This window comes from Hyphopichia burtonii (genome assembly GCF_001661395.1).
Source record: "Hyphopichia burtonii NRRL Y-1933 unplaced genomic scaffold HYPBUscaffold_1, whole genome shotgun sequence".
Lineage (NCBI taxonomy): Eukaryota > Fungi > Ascomycota > Pichiomycetes > Serinales > Debaryomycetaceae > Hyphopichia > Hyphopichia burtonii.
This window is the reverse complement of record NW_017963728.1, coordinates 611,073-636,435: the sequence shown is the minus strand read 5'-3', so window position 1 is coordinate 636,435 and position 25,363 is coordinate 611,073. Positions and strand designations below refer to the sequence as shown.

The window sequence follows — 25,363 nt, the reverse complement described above, 5'->3', positions numbered from 1 at the left end:
CTTACTTCTACTTCGTGTAATATAAGACTTGTATATTAAACTCTAAATAATACATATTTTTTCCAAATTAAAATTTGGCCAAATGACTTTGATGGGTAATATGAGAACTGTTTTTGAAAGTTAACTCATCAGATACTATTAAACGATTATATATGACTTTAATATCGTCTTCTGAAAATCCAAGTTGATTTTTCAAATATTCAATGATATTACCGTATTTTTCATTAAACAATTCAATAGTAGCCAACATTGCTTCATATCTTGAACTAATCAAATTTTGGAATCCATCATTTTCAACCGTCCAATCTTGTCTTCCTTGTTTAATCATATCTTCTATATCAGAAGCATTGGCACCAAATTTCTCCTTCATATGATTAACGTTTTCGATAAAATCCTTCTTCAATATAGGATGATCGCTTTTCAATCCAATAGTAGTTAATTCATATTCCTTAGCAATAGTATTCTTATCAACTCCTAATAATAATAGTATCAACATTCCAATAATCCCGGTACGATCTTTACCAGCCGTACAATGGAATAAAAATGGCCTACCGTCATCTCTAATATATTTAAATACAGTCTTGAAGGATTCAATTCCCAACTCTAACATATCTTCATAAACGTGAACATAAGTACTCCAACTCGTCATCAAATTCGTATAACGAAGGGCAATCAGTTGAGGTGAGTAATCGTCTTTTGAAAAAACTGGGGCATGAACTCTTTTTACTCCATATTTCTCTAAATTCTGTGGTACTCCAGCTTTAGCACATTCACCATCTGATCTTAAATCAAACATAACTTTAATGTCAAGCTCTTGTAAAGTTTTCTTTCCCTTTTCAGTTATGTAAGCTGTGTTTGCACATCGGTAAATATACCCTGGTTTCACATAAAGATTCGGCTTGATTGAAGAGTCAATTGAAAAGGTCGGTTTGGTTATTTTCCATCCTCCAGAATCTCTGAAATTAGAAACCCCTTCAACTTGTTTCCATCTTGATACATATCCAATAGTAGATGCACTTTGATAGAATCTGTTTAGTTCATTTTCTGGTTGTAACCATTTTATAATATACGATGTAACCAACTGACTGTAATTCACCAATTTTTTACTAGTCAATGGAAGATTATTTGGATTGTAATCTTGTTCATCTCCAGGGGTCTCAATTGGATGAATACCATAAAAATTATGGTCTGCACCAGGAATTAGCTCAAGACGGTGAGAATATGGGCCTCGGTTTAAAGCATTGGCAAAATGTGCTGAGTCAACAATTGGAACAATGGTATCCTCTAAACCATATATACTCAATACTGAAGTATCCATTGATAATCCAGGTAATTTCGAAAGATCGGCATGGTATAAACTTAGAAGTTCTTCTCTTGGAACTGAGACAACTTGAGTCTTACCGTATCTATAACATAATTGGGGTAAATCTTGAAACTCTTCATCGAATATTGGATATCTATCCAAAACTGTATGCAGTTGGTACCTTGATGAACAATTCACAATATTAGGAACAATAAATGCTTTAGAAGGATCAGATTTTAGTATTTCATTTTGTTCAATGCTCCATAAAAATGTAGCTAAACTTCCTCTGGAATGACCGATTATTGAAGATAAGACGAAACTGATCCCCAATGGATTCTTCAGTTTGTCAGTAATAAACTCAGCACACGTTTGAATGTCTTCGATATCTTGTTTCAATATGCGGCCTTTTTTAGAATCAATGTTTTCAGCAGAATCTCCGCTTCCTCTAAAGTCGATTCTCAATGAGTAGATACCCAATTCTAACGCCAATGCATGCGCTACATGTCTTTGATAGCAGTAGTTCCTATGGCCCCCTTGGCCGTGTAAGATAAGTGCCATCTTATGTGTTGATGGAGCAAGACCTTCGGCAAATGCATTTTCACTATCCACCGAATGTGGAACTGCAATAGTCCCCTTGATCCCTTTGTCAAGAGTTACCTCAATCTCTCTTGGTGGGTTAACTTTCACTGTCATAACAAGGTATAATATAAGCTGAAGTCAGTAATCTTCTCGAATGAAAGCACTCAACCTTGGTTTTATACTTCAGTTTTGATTCAGTCGATGAGAAAAAAAAACATTATCCCCACGGATGTTGCACTCATTCCTTGTGATTTTCTCTCGTTTAGCTTATTTTCTACCCAAAAAACTTTCACTGTATAATCATCATATGATACATTAAAGAGAAATACTTCTGGTATGAGTGTCCGAAAAGAGCATGATAGAGACGCTTACACTCAGCTAGGAAAATATCTCAGTGAGAGACATTCTGATCAATTATCAACACAATTATCTGTATTTCAATCTGCTCTTATCAATTTTGCTAGTGAACATGGTGAAGAGATCACTCGGAATCCAGAATTTCGGGCAAAGTTCACCCAAATGTGTCAGCTGGTTGGGGTGGACCCTCTTGAGCTATTGATTTACTCCAACGCCAGTAACAAGTGGACTAATGTGGAAAAGAATGATAATTTTTATGTTGGTCTTTCAGTTAGAATTGTCGAAGTGTGTCAACAGACTCGTGATGTCAACGGTGGATTGATATCCATGAAAGAACTAGTATCTCGGGTTCTGGAGAATGTTAATTTGAAGACCTCAATCACAGAGAATGATATACTGAAAGCATTGGGTTTACTTGATACCTTGGGTAATGGCTATGAAATCATACGGGTAAATGATCATAGTTGGCTTAAGTACGCTTCGGCATCTTCTGGCGGTAATAATGGTAATATCTCTAATGATCAAAGAAAAGTTCATGATTTATGTGGTTTCATGGGTGGTTATGTAACTTACAGATTATTACGTGATAATTATGGTTGGGACAAGTTACGTTGTAAATCGGTAATTGATGACATGATTATGAATGGGTTTCTATGGGTTGATGCTCAGGGTCCTAAGGGGAGCTTCCAATATTGGGAACCATCTTGGATTTCTAATTAAGAAAGATAAAATAACGTTCAAATCATTAACACTATTCACTACACTATAGTCTATTTACTTTCAGCATCCTCTTCAAGCTTACGTTTCTTCTTTTGTCTATGACGTTCATTGACTTCTTCAAATGTTGCACCAAACTGTCTTTCTAAGACAGGTACATAGTTTTTGAAAGCTCTCCCAACTCCGTCACCTGCATTTATACTACCAACACCTTCTATAGGTTCCAATTTTTGCTTGATGAAAAACCCTTCCATCATCTCAACCATGTGAGCTTTTACTTGGTAGTCTAAGGCAAGTCCATTCATCTTAGCATACTCCCGAGTTAACTTCTTGGTATTACTTTCAACAATCCATTCCATTTCTGGGAAAATACAATCATATAAAACTAACGGAAGATCATGAGCCATCATATAATTAGGTCTAGATGGATATTTTTCAACATTCATTAAATCATCTACTAAAGTAGGTTTTTCTAACTTTTGACCCACTAAGAATAATACTGCTATCATACATCTGACTTGATGCCATAAAAAGGCAGATCCTTTAAGATCAAACACATAATAATCATCTTTCAAATGTATAATATTAGCACTGTAAACTTCACGAAAATAATTAGTAATTTGTTTAGATCCATCAATTTTGCAGAAATTACGGAAGTCGTGGACACCTTCATATTTATTAGCGGCTTCTTGCATCAATTTTAAGTCCAAATCGTCGTTCTTAAATAGGTATTTGTAATGTCTGTATTTGCAGCTAAACCTAGCATCAAAACCGGTTGGTGGGCGCAAACAAATTGCAGTGATTCTAATATCCGTAGGGAGTAAAGAATTCAAAATCGTGACATAAGGTATTTCCTTGTTATCATTTTCAATGGATGATTGATCCTCCGCTGATAAATTTGATCTTACATCAAGAGATATGACTTGATTCATTGCACTCACACCTTTATCGGTACGACCACAGCGACTAAAGTTACAGGCAGCAGGGTCCGCTTCCAGGACTAATTTTGCGATGGCCATGGCTTTGAGTATTTCTTCTTCCACCGTAGGTAAAGGAGTCGGTTCATTTTGAAAATTAAGGCCATTATAGTTCCACCCCAAGTAAGCAAACTTCAATGCAATGAATCTTTTAGGATGCTTGGAGAAATCAAACTGCTTCGGCTTCTTCTTTTTCTGAGTAACATCCTGCTCTTTTGTCTTTTGAGTTTCGTTATTCTGGGTTGTTTGCAAAGTAGATGGGCTATCTTCGGATCTTTCAAGCTCTTTTATTTTGTCAATTAATTGTTGTTTAGACCATTTTTCATATTCATGCTCCATGGTTCGAGAAGCAGATCCTCTTTCTGTCTTCCAAATATAGCTGATTGCCCTCTTCAACATAACTAGATTGAAAGGAGTGACACTCTTGGAATGAATTTGGTCTACCTTCGTGTTTCGATTATCTCATCGCATTTTTTTTTTTTAATTTTTTTTTTTGCAGTGTTTTCTCTATACCTTTATAATTTTTCACAAATCAGTATAAGCTACCGTTCTTAAAAGCATATCCAAAAGCATTATGGAGAAAAGAAGTGGATCACTTTCGTGGGATAATCTCAAGTGTGAACTTCACCCATGGATTAAAGAGGCTATTAAGTCGTTGGGTTATCCGACGATGACCCCAGTTCAAGCATCAACGATTCCTCTTTTCAGTGGTAATAAAGACGTTGTTGTTGAGTCCGTCACTGGATCAGGTAAAACCCTTGCGTTTGTTATACCTGTATTACAGAAAATCTCCAATAGGCTTCATGGCTCATTAGACCAGATCAAGGAAGAGGAAAGCGATATTGAACCTGTGAAGAAAGGACATATGCTTGGGATAATTATTTCACCTACTAGAGAATTGGCAAACCAGATCCAGCTGGTCTTCGATAAAGTTCTTGAATATCTCCCAGAGGATAAGAAGCAAATTAAAACTCAGTTACTCGTTGGGTCTTTATCTTCGGTAAGAGAAGATTTGGATCATTTCCGTAAGCATGGATCACATATCCTTATAGCAACACCAGGAAGAATTCTTGATTTTTTAAGTTCTCAATATGTGAAGACTAATTCTGTTGAGATTGCTGTATTAGATGAAGCTGATAAGTTGTTGGATATGTCTTTTGAAAAGGACGTTATGAATATATTGAAAAGATTACCCAAGCAACGTCGTACGGGGTTATTTTCAGCTACATTATCTGCTGCTGGTGACTCTATTTTCAGAACTGGTATGTCAAACCCTGTCAAGGTGGCCGTTAAGTCTAAAGCCACCCATTTAAACTCGGCACCTGCCTCATTGAATATTAGCTACATGTTGGTCAGCCCTGAAAGAAAAATCACAACCTTGCTCAAGTTGTTGCAAGACTATAAATATCAAAAATGTATTGTCTACTTTCCTACTTGTGCTTCCGTTAAATATTTTTACTCCGTTTTCCAAAGACTTGTCAACGACTCTGGATTAGAATTTTTTTCATTGCATGGACAATTGTCTACTCAACCCAGATTGAAGACTTTGCAGAAGTTCACTGAAGGGGATATAAACATTGGAAAATATGTCTTAATGACAACAGATGTTGCTGCAAGAGGTATTGATGTCCCAGATGTGGATTTAGTTATACAATTAGATCCTCCTACTGACCCGGATGTGTTCTTGCATAGATGTGGTAGAACAGGGAGAGCTAACAAAGTAGGACAAGCAATTTTTATGTTGAATGAAAACTCCCGTGAAGAAGACTACATTGACTTTTTGGAAGTGAAAGGTGTTGTAGTAAAAGACATGAAAGCTCCCGAAGTAAATACCAGTCATGACAAATTTCAAGAAAATTTCAGAAAGCATGTTCTCGAAGATAGGGCAAGGCATGAAATCGCTGTGAAAGCATATGTTGGGTTTGTCCGTTACTATTCTAAGCATGTTGCATCTTCAATATTCAGATTACAGAGTCTTGACTATTTAGGTATTGCCAAAATGTATGGTTTAATAAGACTTCCTAAAATGCCTGAAACAAAATATATACCGAATGAGCTTATGCCAGAGGATGGGTGGCTTATAGATCCACCAATAGATATGGACACCTACTCTTATGCTGACAAGGCTAAAGAGGAAAGTAGATTGACCAACTTGCAACTGGAAAAAGAGAAAAAGGCCAAAGATGCTAAAACTCGTAAACTATTAAAAGTTAAAAATGAAGCGTGGTCTTCTAAAACCGAGAAGAAAGAGACTAAACAACAAAGAAGAGAAAAGTCAAAACGTAAAAGAGAAGCAATTGAAAAACAAATCATGGAAGAATCTTCAGATGATGAAGGCACTGAAACTGATTGGAAAGAGCTTGTGCAAATGAACAAAAAGAGCAAAACTAATAATAATGTTCAAGGGTCTTTCGATGATTTATGATTACTATATATTATATATAAAATGCATTAAATATAATCTTTTAAAATTTTGTATTGATTATACTTTCCATTTTTCGCTGACCGACCTTATTCCATCAAATACAAATAGATTGTCAAGGGGGATATATTGACCAGTTACAATTTTCAATATTTCCTGTGATGCAATTCCACCCATGAAACTACTCATATTATGATAGGATGTAGAATTATGAGCCAAAACTTCTCTGAAAGTTAAGACCACTGAATTAGGTAGATTTCCAACTAGTATAGATGGAGAAAAGTTGTCTACAAACAAGCCTGTGAATCCATCGAAATCATCAGTAGTCGGTATTCTTCCATGGGTTTGTATGAATAAGTTAAAAGTCAAAATTGCAAAGTGGATACTTAATATATTGTATTGGTCAGTATCAAATTCACTTCCTTTACCTTCTAAAACTTTTTTGATTAAATAATTGTTACAAAGATCTTTGGATCCTTCAGCAACATGCAATAATGCAGTATTTTTACAAAACGTTGCAATCAGGGCTTTATTAATTCCTTCTTCTGATCTCCCAGCATTTTCCAAAATTTTTAAAACCTCGACGGTGAATTCATTCATGTCTTTCAAAGCTTTTTCACGATAAATGGATTGTATTTTGATATAGTTTGTTGTATCAGATGCCATATCAGGTATATTACCAGGAAGAGGAAGAACATCATTCTTTATTACGAAATTTTTGAGAGCTTTGACATAAATCCAAAACATTGGTGTGTGGTAATTCAAATTCCCATCTTTAATCTTCGAATGCTCGAACAAGTTAAGAATTGGTTGAGGTACCCTGGTAGATTGTAAAGCACGATGAACAGATTGAGAAGCTTCGATAAAGTTCGTTTCAGATTTTATATCTCGTGATAAGGCCTCAACGTAATCATATCTAAAAGATTTCTTTTCTGGATAAGTTCTTGGAGGTAGGTTATTATGATCCTGTTTCCAAGCAGTTAGAGCTTTCAAAAAAATAACAATATACGGAATATGAGCATGGTCGGTATCATCCAATTCATTTAGGTGAATCGAGTCCGCATAATGTTTCAACTCTTCCCATGGGTTGTCTATTCTTAAATCAAATAATCTAGAAGGATCATGAGTTTCGACAACCGTTGTTTCTGGCATTATTAATTTCAACGATCCATAAAAGGCAAGGGTATTGAGCACAAATAAAGGAATCTTTATATTCCAGGTGATGTCTTGTAGCTTATCTAAATCATCAGACGAAATGAAATCACATACAACCACTGCACTGAATTGATTCCAAAACTCAGGTGATTCATTTTTGAGTATGTTATTCAAATTATCATTCATAGCGTTTCCTTGTACATCAGTATTCAATTCAACTAATTTTTCTGTCATTGCCGTAGCCAACGGTTTGCCTATATCTTCATCGTCTAAGAAAAAGTTACCAGATAGAGAATTGGGAGTAACTGGTAAGTCTGAAATTATAGTAAACTGGCCGATTCCAGGTAATACTAAATTTTTCAACAATTCTGAGCCAGTTGCTGTTGCATTGATCAAGCATATACTTGAATCCTCCAATTTCTGCTGGCCAGTTGATTCCCATAGTCTCAATTGACGATCATACTTAGTTGATTTATCTATACTCATTATAGAATGGGAATTTGCTGATTAGAAGCAATTGCTTAGTTATTGTTAACAGAAAAAACCGAGCTCTCAGGTCGATTTGAGAATCTACAAGAAAAAGCAAAAAACAAAAAAAAATTGCAACATCTTTTTTACAGTACCAACTTATTATACAAGAGATTACATGATTATACACTTTTCTTTACCCACGACTTCATCATACCTTTCTTTATCCCTTTCTTTCAATTTTTCTTTGACTTCAAGTGGGAAGTAAGTTTTCATTAGGGCCATTGACTTTAGGTCTAGATTGGTGGAATCAGCTTTTACAACTGCATTTTCATGTCTGCAAATTGGGCAGTTTGACTTGTCTTGTTGTTTCAATTTGACCAAACATCTCACGCAAAACACATGACCACAACTCAATTTTATTGGTTTGAAGGCAACCGAGGTACAGATTGGACAAGTATAATCATCCAATTGGGGTATCAAGGTTAATACCGACGTTTGCATGATATAACAAATTGATTGAGCCAAAGATGCACCACTGAAAAAGACATGGTCATCATTGATTAATTTAGGGAATCTATTTTTCACGTTAAGGGAAGTTTGCTTATCGAACTTTTTCAAAATTTTTCTAAAAGCTTCAGTATTTATTGATTGGAATTGTAAAACCTTAAGTAAGTGGTAATTCATTGATATGAATTGATTAAAGACTGCTAATGATTTTTTCTTCTTGAACTGGTCTGTTATACCTGACTTGGTCACCCTATTCACAAACTCTTGTAAGTTTTTTTTAATTTGTTCAGCGTTTCTTTCTGATGCACTTGAATTGGTTTGGTTGTATTTGAAATAGACTTCAGAATCTAAATATATTTTGAATAATTCTCTCCATTTATACAAGTCTGTTTTTTTCAACGATACGTTTGGACTGGATAAACTTTTCACCGAGTGACTTATCGAGTCTACTTGAGATATTAAATTTGATTCTTCCTTTGATTTCAAGTCATCCAAAGATTCTAATTCTTTATTCAACATTTGGAAAAACTTAGTATCTGAATTCAACATGATTACAATTTCGTTGGTTTTGCTTTGTTTTGGAACTGGTTCCTTGGTTTCAGTAATAGTTTTATCTAACGATTTCGAATTATTCAATTCAAAGGGCTCTGGGGATCCCAGCCTACTCGGTATGCTATGAGTTGTTTGGGGCGATAGTATAAGTTTGTCCCCTTCTTCTTTAATCTCAATAACTTGTTGTTCAGTATTTGGTTCTTCATGATCATCATCAGCAAAATCATCATTATTCAATAACATTTCAATCTTATGCTTAAGTTGTAATCCAACTTCATGAATATGATCATCCGTATACTCATCATCATCATAATTCAATGTTATCTTGAGGTACGGCAATATCGGCTTGGATTTATCATTTGACTTAGTCAAAGTGTATTCTGCAATTATCGGATTATTTGGTAAAGTCTCATGTTGATCAACTTCAATGATCTTTTTAGTCCCATCTTCACTATTTGGATCCTCTAGTAAAAACTTAAGTGTATTCTGCTCTAGCCCTAAAAACTTTAACTCCCGAACAACTTTGGTGATACACTTCTTCAATGACTTATATTTAATGGCTGCCTCTACCCATTCTTCTGGTATATCTTCTTCAACAAGCGTTTGTTGTAAAACCTTAGCAAATTTCATATTAATTGGATAACTAATTAACTTTAAGCTTCAATCTGACATAATCTAAACTGGCCGACGTCCTATCAAACTTAATAACCAATGTGCTAGCCAACCTTATAACTAAAGAGATTCGAATCTTGTAGTAAATTGAAGAGATGCTCTTTTCAATATAAAACAATAGCCTCGCCTGCTAAACAAGAGACCGAAATAGAAAAAAAAAAAAAAATGCACTGACAGCAAAACCGCACAATCATCTAAAAGCTCCCGTAAAAAAATGTCACCTCAGACCGCCTTTTGAAATGGCTTTGGGGCTACTCTTTACATGTGTATCGGGACCAACGTGGGTACCCTTTAAATAGGTAGGTTTAACCTATGCGTTTTGGTGTTTTTATGAGAAGGCAGTTTCAAGAGAGGGCGACGCAAAAAAAATCAGAAAAAGTAAATTCCGATACCGGGAGTCGAACCCGGGTTTGCTCGGTGAAAGCGAACCGTGCTAGCCGTTACACTATATCGGACAATTTATACAAAAAATTATCTGAGTGCTTTTAAACTATACATTCTTATGTTCTTTTTAAAAGACTTCTTTTAAAAAAAATCCCGATAATTATCTGCCTTTTGAATGTTTAAACAATAGTTTCGTGCTTATATGTGCTTATATTCATATTAGGTTTGGTATCCAAAAGTTTTTAATGGATTGGCAGAGAAAATATTGCTGCAGAGTGCTATTCTTGTAAGACCAGGTACCGTAGTCACTGCCGCTCGATTCTTTTCTGGTACTTCTAACTGATTCGTATGTTTGATTTGAACTACAACAGCCTTGTTCTTCAATGTACCCGTGGCTCGACTGGCTTACTAGAATTTTGCAATACACTTTCACAAAAAAATTGCAAGCTTTTGCTACGGTTAGTCAAGAAATTCCCGTGAATACATTGAAACCTGTGAGACAGGCTCTCGCCTGTCTGTAGATATTTAGTCAGCATCTATTCAAATACTGTCAAGACCCCACAAAATACTCTTGTAATGAATAGATATATGTTTATTCAAAGAGATTCGTCAAACAATACGGCTGGTGGCCGGAAACGAGAACTACGTCACATGGCAAGACCTTACTCTTGATAATTACAATCCCTTTGCATTCAAATTTGTGAAGGCTCACTAATCCCCTTATCAATACACAATTTTTCTCAGATTATTCCAAAAATTTGAAAAACCCATGGCATCGTTATATGATCCAAACCATATCCACGATTAAAACAAGTGAAGCGGATGCAATGGCTGCATTGGGCATTCTTTGCCATGGTCGACTTTTTTGCAATCATTATCCCTAACAAATTCTCGAATCTTCTTTGAACAAGGGCTTAACGATAAAGGCGCACCGAAAAAGTATCAAAGAACCAAAAAAAAAAAAAAAAAATCGAAAGCATGTTTAGAACGAAGGTGTCTTCTTTTACTCAATAAGATAACCAAAGCTACGCCAGAATGGATTTAGAATTAGAGCCAAGCTTAGAGTCAATAATCACCCAGGATTCTTTAAAGTGGATTTTTGTTGGTGGTAAAGGTGGTGTTGGTAAAACCACTACGTCATCATCAGTAGCAGTTCAATTAGCTTTAGCACATCCAAATGATCAATTTTTACTTATTTCAACTGATCCAGCACATAACTTATCAGATGCATTCTGTCAAAAGTTTGGTAAAGATGCAAGACCGGTTGAAGGATTATCAAATTTGTCATGTATGGAAATTGATCCCGAAGCAGCAATGAGTGATTTACAACAACAAGCTCAACAATATAATAACGATCCGAATGATCCTTTGAAAAGCATGATGAGCGATATGACTGGATCTATTCCAGGTATCGATGAAGCATTATCATTTATGGAAGTTTTGAAACATATTAAAAATCAAAAAGCTAGTACTAATGATTCAAATGAAAAAAATGAAGCAATTTCTTATAAAACAATTATATTTGATACTGCACCAACTGGTCATACTTTACGTTTCTTACAATTACCAGCCACATTAGAAAAATTATTATCTAAATTCAAAGATTTAAGTGGGAAACTTGGTCCAATGTTGAATATGTTAGGTGGTGGTCAACAACAGGATATGTTTGGTAAATTGAATGAAATTCAAGTTCAAGTTGCGGAAGTTAACGAGCAATTCACCAATCCTGACTTAACCACATTCATTTGTGTTTGTATTTCGGAATTCTTATCATTATATGAAACTGAAAGAATGATTCAAGAATTAATGTCTTATAATATGGATGTTAACTCAATTGTGGTTAATCAATTATTATTTGCTGAAGGTGACGAATCCTCTTGTAAAAGATGTGAATCAAGATGGAAAATGCAAAAAAAATACTTGGATCAAATGGGTGAATTATATGAAGATTACCATTTAGTTAAAATGCCTTTATTAGGTTGCGAAATTAGAGGGATTGAAAATTTGAAAAAATTCTCTAAATTCTTAATCAAACCTTACGATCCAAAAACTGACGGTGGTCTTGTCTTTGAATTGGAACAAAAATAACTCACTCAAGTGTAGATCTATGTATATATTTCTAATAAATATATGGTGCAAAAAATCACCTGTAAACCGGTGTCTCAGAAATTTCCACACCAAAAACAAACAAAAAAACGAAAAAAAAAAATCGGAAAATGAAAAATCTGCCGTATTTAAGTCTCGATATTTCTCAGTCAAATCATTTTTTTAAGTTACTTGCACCTATTGATTCGGGAATTTTCATCATCATGGCTAGAGGCAACCAAAGAGACCTTGCAAGAGCTAAGAACTTGAAGAAACAACAAGAAAACCAAAAAAATCAGAAAAAATCAGGAGATCCTTCTAAAAGAATGGAAAGTGATGCTGATAAAATGAGAAGAAAACAAGCAGAAGGTATGTTTAGATAAATGTAGCATTTGATATACCTTTACTAACCTCCATGTAGCCGATGCCAGAAAAGCAGCTGATGCTGCTAATGGTAGAAAGAAATAATCATATTGGTAAATTTATGATCTATAGTTATTCGACTTGTTGATTGTTTGACTTTTTTCTCTTTTATGATTGATTTTGAATACTGACGAAATAAACGAAATTGTTACTGGCTTTTAAAAGTAAATTGTAATCGTTAAATCTACGGCTTATATTAGTCGTATTCGATAAAGAGACCAGTGGCACGGGTTGAATTAAACCAAAACCAACAAAACAAAAAAAAAAACGACAAGCTTCTTCAGAAAGACTTATCCTTTGAAGCATCTTATCAATTGACTTCAACATGCTTATCAAGGAATCATATCACGATGTGAAAACCTCCTATGGTACCACCATGAGGATTTTTGTGTATCATCCTACTATTCCTAACTACCCCAATGTCAAGTTTCCCGGGGTAGTTGTTCACAGTGAGATCTACCAAGTGACTGGTCCAGTTTCGAGATTTGCAAAAGATATTGCTGGCCAGGGGTTCATAGTTGCATGTCCATCTATTTTCCACAATTTCGAATCACATGAACCTTTGGCATACGATGTCGAAGGTACTGATAAAGGTAATAAATATAAAATTACCAAGGAGTTAAAGTCGTTTGATGAAGATAATAAACTTACCATCGATTACTTATGCTCATTACCTACTTGTAATGGATCCATTGGAAGTCTGGGAATGTGTCTTGGTGGACATGTCGCTTTAAGAACAAGTTTTGATAAACGTGTTAAAGCTGCAGTTTGTTTTTTTGCAACTGATATTCATAATCATGCGTTGGGATTAGGCCAAAATGACGATACTTTACAAAGAATCAAAGAAATTAAGGGTGAAATCATTATGATCTTCGGTTGTAAAGATAATCATGTCCCACCAGAAGGTAGAGACCTAATTAGAGGTACTTTTAGAGAAAATAATATCGATATGACTTTTATTGAAATTAATGATGCTCAACACGCTTTTATTAGAGATGAATTGAGTAAAGGTAGATACGATCCTGCCACCACGAAAAACTGTATGGAGTTTTTATTTGAATTATTCAACAGAAAGTTGAAATTGGAATATGGTGACCACGACGGTCAAAAAGAAGTTATTGAAAATGTTTGTTAATCTTTGTAGTTAGATATATATAAATGCACGGGTGTCACGTGACGTGGCTTACATAATTCTTTTTTTTTTTCTTTTATGTGTAGCATCGTTCAACAAAAAAGAAGTGAAAAAAAAAAGTGAAAAAATCAAAGTCAAGATAGATTTACCAATCATTCCCTAAACCAAAGAAGAAAACGGATCAAGACATAATGAGACCAATCAAATTAATGGGGCATGAGCGTTCCTTGACTCAAGTTAAGTTCAACAAGGAAGGGGATTTAATTTTCTCCGTTGCCAAAGATAGTTCTGCATCCATTTGGTATTCATCAAATGGTGAAAGATTAGGAACTTTAGAAGGACATATGGGTACTATTTGGTCGATTGACGTTGATTCCAATTCCACCTTAGCTGCCACTGGTAGTGCCGATATGACTATAAAATTATGGCAAGTATCAAATGGTGAATGTGTATACACTTTTGATATGCCAACACCAGTTAGAAGAATTGCATTTTCTCCAGATAATAAAAAATTATTAGCGGTTACTGATCAAGTTATGGGTCAAATCGGTACCATTACTGTTCTTAATATAAATAACGAAGAATTATCCAACCAATCATCAGAACCAGCTTTAATCATTAAAACCAGAGAAGATGCTAAAAAAGTTACCATTGCCGGTTGGTCAGACAATGGTGAATACATTATTGCTGGTCATGAAGATGGTTATATTTCCAAATACAATGGTAAAACCGGTGAATTCATTCAAACCGTTCAAGCCCACGGTATTCATAATGAAGAAAAAGTTCTTGCAGTTACTGATATACAATTTGCCCCTGAAGATAAATCATACTTTATTACTGCTTCTAAAGATAAATGTTCTACTTTAATTGACGTTGAATCTTTCGAAATATTAAAAGTCTATAAAGCCGATGCTCCAATGAATACTGCTGCCATAACCTCTGTTAAAGATTTTGTTATATTAGGTGGTGGTCAAGAAGCAAGAAATGTTACTACTACTGCTGAATCTCAAGGTAAATTCGAAGCAAGATTCTATCATAAAATTTTCATCGATGAAATCGGTCGTGTTAAAGGTCACTTCGGTCCTTTAAATACTATTGCAGTTCATCCAGAAGGTACTGGTTATGCTAGTGGTGGGGAAGATGGTTTTATTAGATTGCATTTCTTTGATAAATCTTACTTTGATTTCGAATTTGACGCCGAAAGAACTGAAAGAGCTATTGCTGCAGGTGCTACTTAGTTTAACGTCATATTAATGTGATTAATCCAACTACTTAACGTCATAATTTAGAAAATAAAAAATGAAAAACCATATAAAAAAAATTTTTTTTTATTAAGAAGAACTCTGTCTTCCAATTATAAACTTTTCTGATTTACTCTAGTGAATCTTGTATAATAATCTTTCAATATTATGTATATCTTTTCGATCTATTTGTAAGCAGTGGTGGCAAGAGTGGTTTCACTTACCTAATGACTGTTAAAAGTAATTAGAAAACATAAGGTGTACGGGTGAGTAGTTCTCGGTGATTCTTTCTTATTCTGGAAGCTTCTAGACAGTTCCTGATAGAGGCTGCAAATTAAGCTTAGAAGAAAAGTCTATAAAACCAAGCTAATCTGTCTTTACTATTGAGCTTTACAAGATTTCAAACACTATTAACAAACATGCTTGACTTATTTACTCAACCAGTATTCGCTATTGACAATTCGCATCCATTTGGCTGCACCAATAACTTATGGAGTAACGTATTTGATCAGATCGAGTATCAAAGACGACTAGATGGCCAACGTCAACGCCGCTTCGAGTTAGAGAAATATTACCATCAGCTTGCGCAGCAAGAGCAAGCTGAAAGGCAGAGACGGCTCGATGCTGAAAGAAAACGCAACCAGGGAAAAGTTTTCGTTAAGCAGGTTGAAACAAATAATGTACATCAAATTCAACTATATAAAAATGCTGGTGATTTTGGCTCATATGAAATAAGACTAATTCAAAATAAGAATAGCGGATATGTCTTGAAAATCATCTCCGAAGCTGAAGAATTCTTGAAAGCGTTTGAATTAGAGCCAAAACGCATTGATGTTGAACATATCGATTGGAAATACCACCCTGAATTGAATGTGCTTACGATAAATCTTCCTATCAAAAACCAAACAGCTGAACATAAGAAGAAACAAAGTAAAGCTAAATCTATAGAAAAAGCCTACAAGAAGAATAGAAAACATGAAAAAACAAAGTTGAAAGCTTTAAAGAAGAAAGAGAAGAAGTTGAGAAAATTAGAAGATCGTAAGGAACAAGAGAAAGAACAAGTACCAGATTCTAAAACTCAAACTCCTATAAGTAAATTATTCACTTCCGTCTCAGACTCTTCGGAAACTTCAGAGTACGAAACCCCTAGTGAAAGCGACAGTGATAATGATAATGCTCCTAAAGTGAAACACTCACCAACTATGGAGGAGGTTGAAGATGAAGAATTTGTCTTACTCCGTAAAAGATTCCAATAGGATGTTTTACATTATGATTTTATATGACTTTATATGATTTTATATGATTTTAGATAGTTTTATGATACGATTTAATATGAATCAAGCGATGGATTTGTAGATTTCGCAATTGACGTCAAGAAAATGCAGGTGTGAGTTGCTTCTCTTTATTGCGATAAGATGAAAAAAAAGAAAAAGAGAAAAAGTAAAGTCCGATTTTTCAACTACCTTTATAATCCAGTAACCACACTATTATCAAGGATTAGCGCATTCAAAAACATGTCAGTCGATGAAGAAATGAATGGAGAATTATCAAATGATCAAGAAGCAGGTGGTTTCATAATAAATGACTCAGATTACGCGTCAAACAAGCGTACTCGTAGACCCAGATCAAAGAAACAGTCTTATAAAGAAGAATCAGATGAAGAGCCAAATGGTGAAGATTTTGTGGAAATGAATGGCTCAACCAAAAGGAAGCCGAAGAGGGGTCCACCCAAAAAATCTGCCAAAAGAAAGAAGAAAGATGACGAAGACGACGATCAAGATAATGATTTCACTCTAGATAACGATGGCGAAGATGAAGACGAAGACCTTGAAGTTGTATCGATAAATAGAAACACGCGTAATGGTTCATCTGCTGATATGGCTATCAGCTTATCTGACGAAGAAGACGATATTCCTTTGTCGGAGAAAAAGGCTCCCAAAAAACCAACTAGGAAACGTGCAACCAAAAAGAAAAAGGAACCCAAAGTTAAAGTTCCCTATTTCACTAGAATGACCAATAAATTATATGAACACCATCCGCACTTGAAGGATGTTTTCCCATATCTTCAGTCTCTTGATAAGGTAAAAGTCGAACGTGCTTCCCAACCGCCAGGGATGAAACTTAAACTTTTGCCATTTCAACTTGAAGGATTAAATTGGTTAATGAAACAGGAAGATGGCGAGTTTGAGTCTGGGGTTTTGGCCGATGAAATGGGTATGGGCAAAACTATTCAGGTAATTGCATTACTCATGTCAGATTTAACCAAAAGACCAAACTTGGTTGTTGGACCAACGGTTGCATTAATGCAATGGAAGCATGAAATTGAAAATCATACTGAACCAGGAAGTTTGAAAGTATTATTATTCCATGGTGCTAACAGATCAAGTGACGTTGAAGAACTCAGTAAGTATGACGTTATATTAACTTCTTATTCTGTGATGGAATCGGTTTATAGAAAAGAACATTACGGATTTAAAAGAAAAGCAGGTCTTATCAAAGAAAAGTCTGCATTACATCATATTAAATTTTACCGTGTTATTTTAGATGAAGCTCATAATATTAAGGACCGTACTTCGGGTACTGCTAAAGCAGCAAATAACCTTCAATGTGAAAAGAGATTATGCTTAACTGGTACTCCCTTACAAAATAGAATTGGTGAAATGTACTCGTTAATTCGTTTTTTGAAGTTAGATCCCTTTTATAAATATTTTTGTACTAAATGTGATTGCAGTAATCACGAATGGGCATTTTCAGATTGGAGGCATTGTGATATTTGTAATCATGCTCCAATGGTTCATACAAATTTTTTCAATCACTTTATGTTGAAAAACATTCAAAAACATGGTATTGAAGGTGATGGTTTGACAAGTTTTCAACATATCAGATTATTATTGAAACATGTAATGTTAAGAAGAACTAAAATAGAAAGAGCAGATGACTTAGGATTACCTCCAAGAGTGGTTGAAATCAGAAGAGACGTTTTCAATGAAGAAGAAAGAGATCTATACACCTCCCTATATAGTGACTCTAAAAGAAAGTTTAATGATTACGTTGCTGAAGGGGTCGTTTTGAATAACTATGCTAACATTTTCACTTTAATCACTAGAATGAGACAGTTGGCTGACCACCCGGACTTGGTTTTGAAAAGAGTTGGTAGTAATGCCTTATCAAATGAGGTTGAAGGTGTTATAATATGTCAATTATGCGACGATGAAGCGGAAGAACCTATCGAATCGAAATGTCACCATAAGTTTTGTCGTATGTGCATTCAAGAATATACTGAGAGTTTTATGGGTGAAGAGAAAAACTTGAGTTGTCCTGTTTGTCACATTGGATTATCGATTGACTTACAGCAACCAGCTTTGGAAGTAGACGAAGAGCTTTTCACCAAGGCCTCTATTGTTAACAGAATTAAACTGGGGACTCATGGTAATCAATGGAGATCGTCTACAAAAATTGAAGCATTGGTTGAAGAGCTTTACAAACTCAGATCCGATCGCCATACCATAAAATCTATTGTGTTTTCCCAGTTCACTTCAATGTTAGATCTAATCGAGTGGAGACTCAAAAGAGCAGGATTTCAAACCGTCAAATTATCAGGTTCCATGTCCCCGCAGCAACGTGATAATACCATCAAGTATTTCATGGAAAACACTCAGGTGGAAATCTTCTTGGTTTCCTTGAAAGCCGGTGGTGTTGCTTTAAATTTATGTGAAGCATCTCAAGTTTTCCTCATGGACCCTTGGTGGAATCCTAGTGTTGAATGGCAATCAATGGATAGAGTTCATCGTATCGGCCAAAAACGTCCAATTAAAATCACCAGATTCTGTATCGAGGATAGTATCGAACTGAAGATCATTGAGTTGCAAGAGAAAAAGGCTAATATGATTAATGCTACCATCAATCACGATGATGCTGCCGTTAATAGATTGACCCCTGACGATTTACAATTTTTATTTATGAACTAGTTCTGCTACCACAACAAAATAATTTTTGTTTTCTTTTATTCGCTTTCTGACCCATAGACCTGTATATATATAGTAGTATAAATGATTATGACTTTCAATGATTGCAAAATTTGTATAATGTCTACTTTTTTTTTTTTCGCAGTGACTCATTTTAACTACGGCAAAAGAATTAGATAAAGTCCTACAGTGACTCTTAATTATGGAGAAATCAAGATATAGTGAGGAAAAAAAAAAGTGAAAAATTCCACCTTTATAAAAAGCTTCTTTTCTTTCTCTTTCCCATACAAATAGTCAATTACCCAATCCATTCACACGAGCAACCATGTCAAGTCAAGAGTACTGGTTGAACTATTTGGATAATCCAACGTTATCGGTTTTACCTCATGACTTCTTGAAACCTGCAAATAACCAATCTGTTGAATCAAGCCATAGCTTTCAATTACCAAATAAATCTAGTTTTACATTTGGATTGGCAGTTTTTGCAGCCTTGATTTTCAGATTGACTGGAGATGAAGATATTGTTATTGCCACTGACTCTAAATCAAGTACGACTCCATTCATAATCAGAATAGCTGTTAGCCCCAGCTTGACTTTTAGTGAACTTTTAACTAGAGTTGAAGAAGAATACTCCAACAATGCTGAAAAAATTACCTATGAATCATTGGATGAAATTTCTGAAGCAATTAAAGCTTCTAAAAAATTGGATACTCATCCGGGTTTATTCAAAATTTCATATCAACATTCAAGAGAAGCACAACAATTGGAAACCTCAGTCAAAGGATCAGTTCGTGATTTAGCTATTTTTGCTTCTCCAGATGAAGGTAAATTTCAAATTTATTACAATGCTCTATTATACAAAAGTGAAAGAATAAATATATTTTCTGAACAATTCACTAAATTCATAAATTCTGCAGTTCAAGCCCCAAATACTGCCATAACAAAAGGCAACTTGATAACTACATCTCAGCTCAGCCAATTACCTGATCCAACTGTGAATTTAGATTGGTCTGGATATCGTGGTGCTATCCAAGATATTTTCATGCAAAATGCTGAAAATCACCCTGATAGAACATGTGTTGTGGAAACTAAATCATTTTTAGATCCAAAGTCAAAAACTCGTACTTTCAATTATAAACAAATCAATCAAGCTTCCAACTTGGTTGGTAACTATTTGAAAGAAACCGGTATCAAAAAAGGTGATATTGTTATGATCTACGCTTATCGTGGTGTTGACTTAATGGTTGCAGTAATGGGTGTTTTGAAAGCTGGTGCCACATTCTCAGTCATTGACCCTGCTTACCCTCCTGCCAGACAAAACATTTATCTTTCTGTTGCTAAACCAAGAGGTTTAATTGGACTTGCTAAAGCAGGTGTCTTGGATTCTTTGGTTACCGATTATATCAGAGACGAATTAGACGTCATTAGTTTCATCCCCCAATTGGAAATCGATGAAGATGGTTCGTTAGCTGGTGGTGTTTTAGAAAACCAAAGCCAAGATGTATTCAGCGATTACCAGCAATTCAAAGATCAACCTACTGGTGTTATCGTTGGTCCCGACTCTAATCCTACTTTGTCATTCACTTCCGGTTCTGAAGGTATTCCAAAAGGTGTTTTAGGTCGTCATTATTCTCTTGCTTACTATTTCCCTTGGATGGCTCAAAAATTTGGTTTATCTTCTAATGACAAATTCACTATGTTGTCAGGTATTGCTCATGATCCTATCCAAAGAGATATGTTCACCCCATTATTTTTGGGTGCTCAATTATTAGTCCCAACTGCCGATGACATTGGTACCCCAGGTAAATTAGCTGACTGGATGGCTGAATATGGCGCCACTGTCACCCATTTAACTCCTGCTATGGGTCAATTGTTAAGCGCTCAAGCTTCTACCCCTATCCCAACTTTACATCATGCTTTCTTTGTGGGTGATATCTTGACTAAAAGAGATTGTCTCAGATTACAAACTTTGGCTGAAAATGTTTACATTGTTAATATGTATGGTACTACTGAAACTCAAAGATCCGTTTCCTATTTCGAAATCCAAAGTCGTAAAGCTGATCCAACTTACTTAAAAAATTTGAAAGATGTTATGCCTGCTGGTACTGGTATGCATAATGTTCAATTATTGGTTGTTAACAGAAATGATACTTCTCAAACTTGTGGTGTTGGTGAAGTTGGTGAAATCTACGTTAGAGCTGCTGGTTTAGCCGAAGGTTATAGGGGTTTACCAGATTTGAATAAGGCCAAGTTTATTACCAATTGGTATGTTGATCCATCCAAATGGGCTGAAGAAGATGAAGCCAATAAGAAACCAAGCGAAACTTGGAGAGAACAAGGATGGTTAGGACCCAGAGATCGTATGTACAGAACTGGTGATTTGGGTCGTTACTTGCCAGATGGTAATGTTGAATGTTGTGGTAGAGCTGATGATCAAGTTAAGATTAGAGGTTTCAGAATCGAATTAGGTGAAATTGACACCCATTTATCCCAGCACAAATTAGTTAGAGAAAATGTTACATTAGTAAGAAGAGATAAAAATGAAGAACCAACTTTAATCTCTTATATTGTGCCAAATGACTCACCTGAATTGGCTAACTTCAAATCCGAAGTTGTTGTTCCTGAAGGCGAAGAAGAAATCGACGATCCAATTATCACTGGGTTGGTTGCTTATAGTGAATTGATCAAAGATATTAAAGGATACTTGAAAAAGAAATTAGCTTCATATGCCATTCCTACCATCATTGTTCCATTAGTCAAGATTCCTTTGAATCCAAATGGTAAATTTGATAAACCTAAATTACCATTCCCAGATACTGCTCAATTAACAGCTGTCTCCAAGTTATCTGCTGCAAATAAAAACCTGAGTTTAGAAGAAGAACACTTCAGTGAGTTGGAAACTACTATCAGAGACTTATGGATCGATGTTTTACCAAATCGTCCGGCTTCCATCTCAAAAGATGATTCTTTCTTCGACTTGGGTGGACATTCTATTTTAGGTACTAGAATGATTTTTGAATTAAGAAAAAAATTAGCTGTCGAAATTCCATTGGGTGTTATTTTCAAGAATCCTACTATTGAGGCATTTGCTAGAGAAGTTCAAAAAGTAATTGCTGGTAATGATTTTGAGTTAGCAGATGGTTCCAATACCCAAGAAAAAGAAACTTCTGCAAATGTCAGCTATTCTGATGATGCAGTTGAATTAACCAAAACTGCCTTATTACCAAGTTATAAATCCCGTGAGACTTTGAACGAATCAGAAACCTTGAATGTCTTTGTTACTGGTACCACTGGGTTTTTGGGATCATTTATCATTCGTGATTTATTAGTTTCTCGTCCAAATCATAACTTCAAGATTTTTGCTCATGTGAGAGCAAAATCAAAAGAAGCCGGTTTAGAAAGATTGCGTAATACTGGTATAACTTACGGTATTTGGGATGAAAAATGGGCTAATCAAATAGAAGTTGTTCTTGGTGATTTAGCTAAACCTCAATTTGGTTTGGATGATAAAGAATGGAACAACCTAGCTGAAACAATTGACGTTATAATTCATAATGGTGCTTTAGTTCATTGGGTTTATCCATACTCTCAATTAAGAGATGCTAATGTTATTGGTACCGTTAATGTTTTGAACTTAGCAGGATCAGGTAAAGCTAAGAACTTCTCATTTGTTTCATCTACTTCAGCGTTAGATACTGATCATTTTGTACACTTGTCAGATGAATTAGTTGCTAAAGGGAAAGCAGGTATTCCAGAATCTGATGACTTACAAGGGTCAGCTCACGGATTAGGTACTGGATACGGTCAATCTAAGTGGTCAGCCGAGTACATTATTAGAAAGGCAGGTGAAAGAGGTTTGAAAGGTTGTATTACAAGACCTGGTTATGTTACTGGTTTTTCAAAAACTGGATCTTCAAATACCGACGATTTCTTATTGAGAATGTTAAAAGGATGTGCTGAATTGGGATTATACCCTAACATAACCAACAATGTCAATATGGTTCCAGTTGATCATGTTGCAAGAGTTGTTGTTGCAACCGCTCTTCACCCACCTCAATCCAATGAATTAAGTGTCGCCCAAGTAACTGGTCATCCTAGAATACAATTTGATGAATTTTTAAGTGCTTTAGAGACATACGGATATGATGTTAAACAAACCGATTACCCAACTTGGAAAACTAGCTTGGAAAAATTTGTTGTTGAAGATTCAAAAGACTCTGCTTTATTCCCATTATTACATTTTGTCTTGGATAATTTACCACAAAATACCAAAGCACCAGAATTAGATGATTCTAATGCAAGCAAATCGCTTATTTCTGACTCTAAATGGACTAACGTTGATGTTAGTAAAGGTAAAGGGGTTACAATTGATCAAACTAGTATCTATATAAGCTATTTGATCAAGGTTGGATTCTTACCAAGTCCTACTGGTAAAGGTAAACAATTACCAGAAGTTGAATTAAGTGAAGAAACTTTGAAACTTATTTCATCCGGTGCTGGTGGACGTGGATCAGCCGCCAAATAATCTTGTTACATAGCTTAAATAGATCTTATAATGAAAAAAAAAAATATAGTTATAAAGTAAATACGCGTAGAACGGAAAAAAGTTAAAAAAATGATTGAGGATCTTAGAACATCTGGGGAACAAGGTATCAACCTTATTTGATTTTCTTATTCAGGGTCCAATTACAACCAGAGGAAAATGGAGTCTCCTCGACAAGCTGAAATAGGACCTGGTTCACCGACGGCAAGCAATACCCCGAGGAGTCATAGTCAGAGCAAGATATTTACATTGAATTCGACCCAACCTCAATTGCAAACCCAGTATCAAATGTCAACGTCATCTAATTCCCCAACCAAAGTAGCTAGGAATAGTCAAATACTAACAGGAAATGGCGGGAGTCCAAACTTTGAGAAAAGGCGTAGTGTTAGTAGTGGTAACGGAGCACAAGAGATTTTCTTGCAATCACCAGCTACAACGCACGTTTGGAATCGTCAAGAGGACACTTTGGAGAAAGAGCATGACCAAGGTATAGAAGAGGATGGTTTCTTCAAAAAACAGGATGGAGGGAGTCAGATTGTAGATAAGGATATGTTTCAAAAGAGGAGGAATTCTGGAGTGAAAATTTCGAAGACATCATCCGGTACTAATTTGATGAATAATGTTAACCATCAAAGAAGACCGAGTTTGATTGGAAGATCATCATCGTCGAATTCAATAACGAAATTGAATCATGCATCTCCAAAGACCCCAAAATTTGGATTTAATAATTCGAGATTTCAAGAAGTATCATCTAAAAACTCACTGAGTGGGAATTTGAATCAAAATAGTGGAATGTCTAAAGATCGAAACCGACTTGTTGAGCAATTCTATAACAACTCCATGAATAAGAATCCAATTTTTGATCTCGCCAATGGGAGTGGATATTATGACGATACATCTAATCCTGGAACTCCCAATAATGAAAAATGGAATGATGATAAAGAGGATGCCGATAACGTAATGGGGTATCCGAATAAGTCAACGAGTCAATCACCGAATAATGAAAGGAACAATCAGTACGACGAACGATATTTTGAGAACATGGTAACCAAGGGAGGGTTTAATTACGATTATATGGATAAACATATTAAGAATGATGTTGAATTAACTGACTATCTCTTGAATATCGATGTGATTATTGAGCAGAAACAGCATCAGCATCCACAACAACATTCAAGGGAAGAGCAAGAACTCGGTCCTTTGGTTGATATCTTGGACAAGGTTGTTCAAGATATGAACGATCAATTAAACGGACAATTATACCAGAGCAGAGAGCCCCCTTTACAAATACGAGATTTAAATTTACTAAAAGAGTATTTAAATAAGATGAAAGCGGGCATTAATGAATTATTCGAATACTTACAGGCCAATAAAGAAGCCATCAAACAAAAATATCAAGCCAGCATTAAGGAAAATGTACATAAGCTAGATGAATTAACGGCATCGTTAGAAAGCTTAGAAAATCGATTAAATAAAGCCAAAGACTCAATCAATTTTAATAAGTCCACTATTTCCAATGAATTATTAGAAAAATTTAATATACTTGAATATATTAATGATAGATTTGACGAACACGCAAAGTTAACCAGAAATCGCCGATTCAAACAATTAAATATCAGTTTGGCCATCATGGTTTTATTAATTGGAGTCTATATTGGAATATTTAGATAGATAGGAGACATTAAGCATTTTTTTTGACGACTTTTCAATCTGGTTGAATTCACAATGGTTCATTTCCAATTCCCACCGGTGAATCTGTAAAGTGAAAATGTAAGTACAAATAACGGCTCATTAAACATTATTGAGTGGAATTGGGTTGCCAGGTTGGCTTTTACTACACAATCTTTTGTTTATAGGCGATCATCAAATGATTCAGTA

At 35.2% G+C, this 25,363-nt stretch overlaps 13 protein-coding genes and 1 non-coding gene across 14 annotated transcripts; 9 read left to right on the top strand and 5 right to left on the bottom strand.

The window, feature by feature from the left end:
- Window positions 1–67: 67 nt before the first annotated feature.
- HYPBUDRAFT_3518 (uncharacterized protein) lies at window positions 68–1,996 on the bottom strand (the record flags this gene model as incomplete). Its single annotated transcript, XM_020223352.1, has 1 exon — window positions 68–1,996. One exon carries the CDS (start codon window positions 1,994–1,996, stop codon window positions 68–70), a length of 1,929 nt encoding a protein of 642 aa, XP_020078615.1.
- A 111-nt stretch (window positions 1,997–2,107) lies between these two features.
- On the top strand, window positions 2,108–2,984 carry VPS22 (ESCRT-II subunit protein). Its single transcript, XM_020222849.1, has one exon. The coding sequence runs from the start codon at window positions 2,219–2,221 to the stop codon at window positions 2,957–2,959; it is 741 nt and encodes a 246-aa protein (XP_020078614.1). The 5' UTR covers window positions 2,108–2,218; the 3' UTR covers window positions 2,960–2,984.
- A 25-nt stretch (window positions 2,985–3,009) lies between these two features.
- Window positions 3,010–4,332, bottom strand: HYPBUDRAFT_101873 (pseudouridine synthase; the record flags this gene model as incomplete). The annotated part of the gene is made up of 1 exon (XM_020218156.1): window positions 3,010–4,332. One exon carries the CDS (start codon window positions 4,330–4,332, stop codon window positions 3,010–3,012), a length of 1,323 nt encoding a protein of 440 aa, XP_020078613.1.
- Window positions 4,333–4,498: 166 nt separating this feature from the next.
- On the top strand, window positions 4,499–6,383 carry SPB4 (putative ATP-dependent RNA helicase). The gene has a single exon (XM_020220415.1). It carries the CDS (start codon window positions 4,508–4,510, stop codon window positions 6,356–6,358), a length of 1,851 nt encoding a protein of 616 aa, XP_020078612.1. The 5' UTR covers window positions 4,499–4,507; the 3' UTR covers window positions 6,359–6,383.
- Window positions 6,384–6,415: 32 nt separating this feature from the next.
- Window positions 6,416–8,305, bottom strand: HYPBUDRAFT_236098 (uncharacterized protein; the record flags this gene model as incomplete). The annotated part of the gene is made up of 1 exon (XM_020223184.1): window positions 6,416–8,305. Exon 1 carries the CDS (start codon window positions 7,994–7,996, stop codon window positions 6,416–6,418), a length of 1,581 nt encoding a protein of 526 aa, XP_020078611.1. The 5' UTR covers window positions 7,997–8,305.
- On the bottom strand, window positions 8,111–9,709 carry TRY3 (Try3p). Its single transcript, XM_020220414.1, has one exon. It carries the CDS (start codon window positions 9,668–9,670, stop codon window positions 8,153–8,155), a length of 1,518 nt encoding a protein of 505 aa, XP_020078610.1. The 5' UTR covers window positions 9,671–9,709; the 3' UTR covers window positions 8,111–8,152.
- Window positions 9,710–10,095: 386 nt separating this feature from the next.
- HYPBUDRAFT_t1 lies at window positions 10,096–10,167 on the bottom strand. The gene has a single exon. It is a non-coding gene; the product is annotated as a tRNA-Glu (tRNA).
- Window positions 10,168–11,131: 964 nt separating this feature from the next.
- Window positions 11,132–12,649, top strand: HYPBUDRAFT_3512 (uncharacterized protein; the record flags this gene model as incomplete). The annotated part of the gene is made up of 3 exons (XM_020223351.1): window positions 11,132–12,160; window positions 12,370–12,550; window positions 12,603–12,649. The coding sequence occupies 3 exons, from the start codon at window positions 11,132–11,134 to the stop codon at window positions 12,647–12,649; spliced, it is 1,257 nt and encodes a 418-aa protein (XP_020078609.1).
- Window positions 12,601–13,787, top strand: HYPBUDRAFT_151266 (carboxymethylenebutenolidase). Its single transcript, XM_020220413.1, has one exon. It carries the CDS (start codon window positions 12,930–12,932, stop codon window positions 13,737–13,739), a length of 810 nt encoding a protein of 269 aa, XP_020078608.1. The 5' UTR covers window positions 12,601–12,929; the 3' UTR covers window positions 13,740–13,787.
- Window positions 13,788–13,927: 140 nt separating this feature from the next.
- On the top strand, window positions 13,928–15,118 carry TIF34 (translation initiation factor eIF3 subunit i; the record flags this gene model as incomplete). The annotated part of the gene is made up of 1 exon (XM_020219167.1): window positions 13,928–15,118. The coding sequence occupies one exon, from the start codon at window positions 13,928–13,930 to the stop codon at window positions 14,972–14,974; it is 1,047 nt and encodes a 348-aa protein (XP_020078607.1). The 3' UTR covers window positions 14,975–15,118.
- A 278-nt stretch (window positions 15,119–15,396) lies between these two features.
- HYPBUDRAFT_8910 (uncharacterized protein) lies at window positions 15,397–16,303 on the top strand (the record flags this gene model as incomplete). The annotated part of the gene is made up of 1 exon (XM_020223837.1): window positions 15,397–16,303. The coding sequence occupies one exon, from the start codon at window positions 15,397–15,399 to the stop codon at window positions 16,231–16,233; it is 837 nt and encodes a 278-aa protein (XP_020078606.1). The 3' UTR covers window positions 16,234–16,303.
- A 551-nt stretch (window positions 16,304–16,854) lies between these two features.
- Window positions 16,855–18,945, top strand: RAD16 (DNA repair protein; the record flags this gene model as incomplete). The annotated part of the gene is made up of 1 exon (XM_020218285.1): window positions 16,855–18,945. The coding sequence occupies one exon, from the start codon at window positions 16,855–16,857 to the stop codon at window positions 18,943–18,945; it is 2,091 nt and encodes a 696-aa protein (XP_020078605.1).
- Window positions 18,946–19,267: 322 nt separating this feature from the next.
- Window positions 19,268–23,483, top strand: LYS2 (L-aminoadipate-semialdehyde dehydrogenase; the record flags this gene model as incomplete). The annotated part of the gene is made up of 1 exon (XM_020222439.1): window positions 19,268–23,483. The coding sequence occupies one exon, from the start codon at window positions 19,268–19,270 to the stop codon at window positions 23,465–23,467; it is 4,200 nt and encodes a 1,399-aa protein (XP_020078604.1). The 3' UTR covers window positions 23,468–23,483.
- On the top strand, window positions 23,274–25,310 carry HYPBUDRAFT_171659 (uncharacterized protein). Its single transcript, XM_020222848.1, has one exon. It carries the CDS (start codon window positions 23,645–23,647, stop codon window positions 25,154–25,156), a length of 1,512 nt encoding a protein of 503 aa, XP_020078603.1. The 5' UTR covers window positions 23,274–23,644; the 3' UTR covers window positions 25,157–25,310.
- Window positions 25,311–25,363: the final 53 nt, after the last annotated feature.

Excerpts from the sequence above, each read along its gene's own strand:
- HYPBUDRAFT_171659 (XM_020222848.1), top strand. The coding sequence starts at position 23,645 with ATGGAGTCTCCTCGACAAGCTGAAATAGGACCTGGTTCACCGACGGCA.
- HYPBUDRAFT_151266 (XM_020220413.1), top strand. The coding sequence starts at position 12,930 with ATGCTTATCAAGGAATCATATCACGATGTGAAAACCTCCTATGGTACC.
- SPB4 (XM_020220415.1), top strand. The coding sequence starts at position 4,508 with ATGGAGAAAAGAAGTGGATCACTTTCGTGGGATAATCTCAAGTGTGAA.
- VPS22 (XM_020222849.1), top strand. The coding sequence starts at position 2,219 with ATGAGTGTCCGAAAAGAGCATGATAGAGACGCTTACACTCAGCTAGGA.
- TRY3 (XM_020220414.1), bottom strand. The coding sequence starts at position 9,670 with ATGAAATTTGCTAAGGTTTTACAACAAACGCTTGTTGAAGAAGATATA.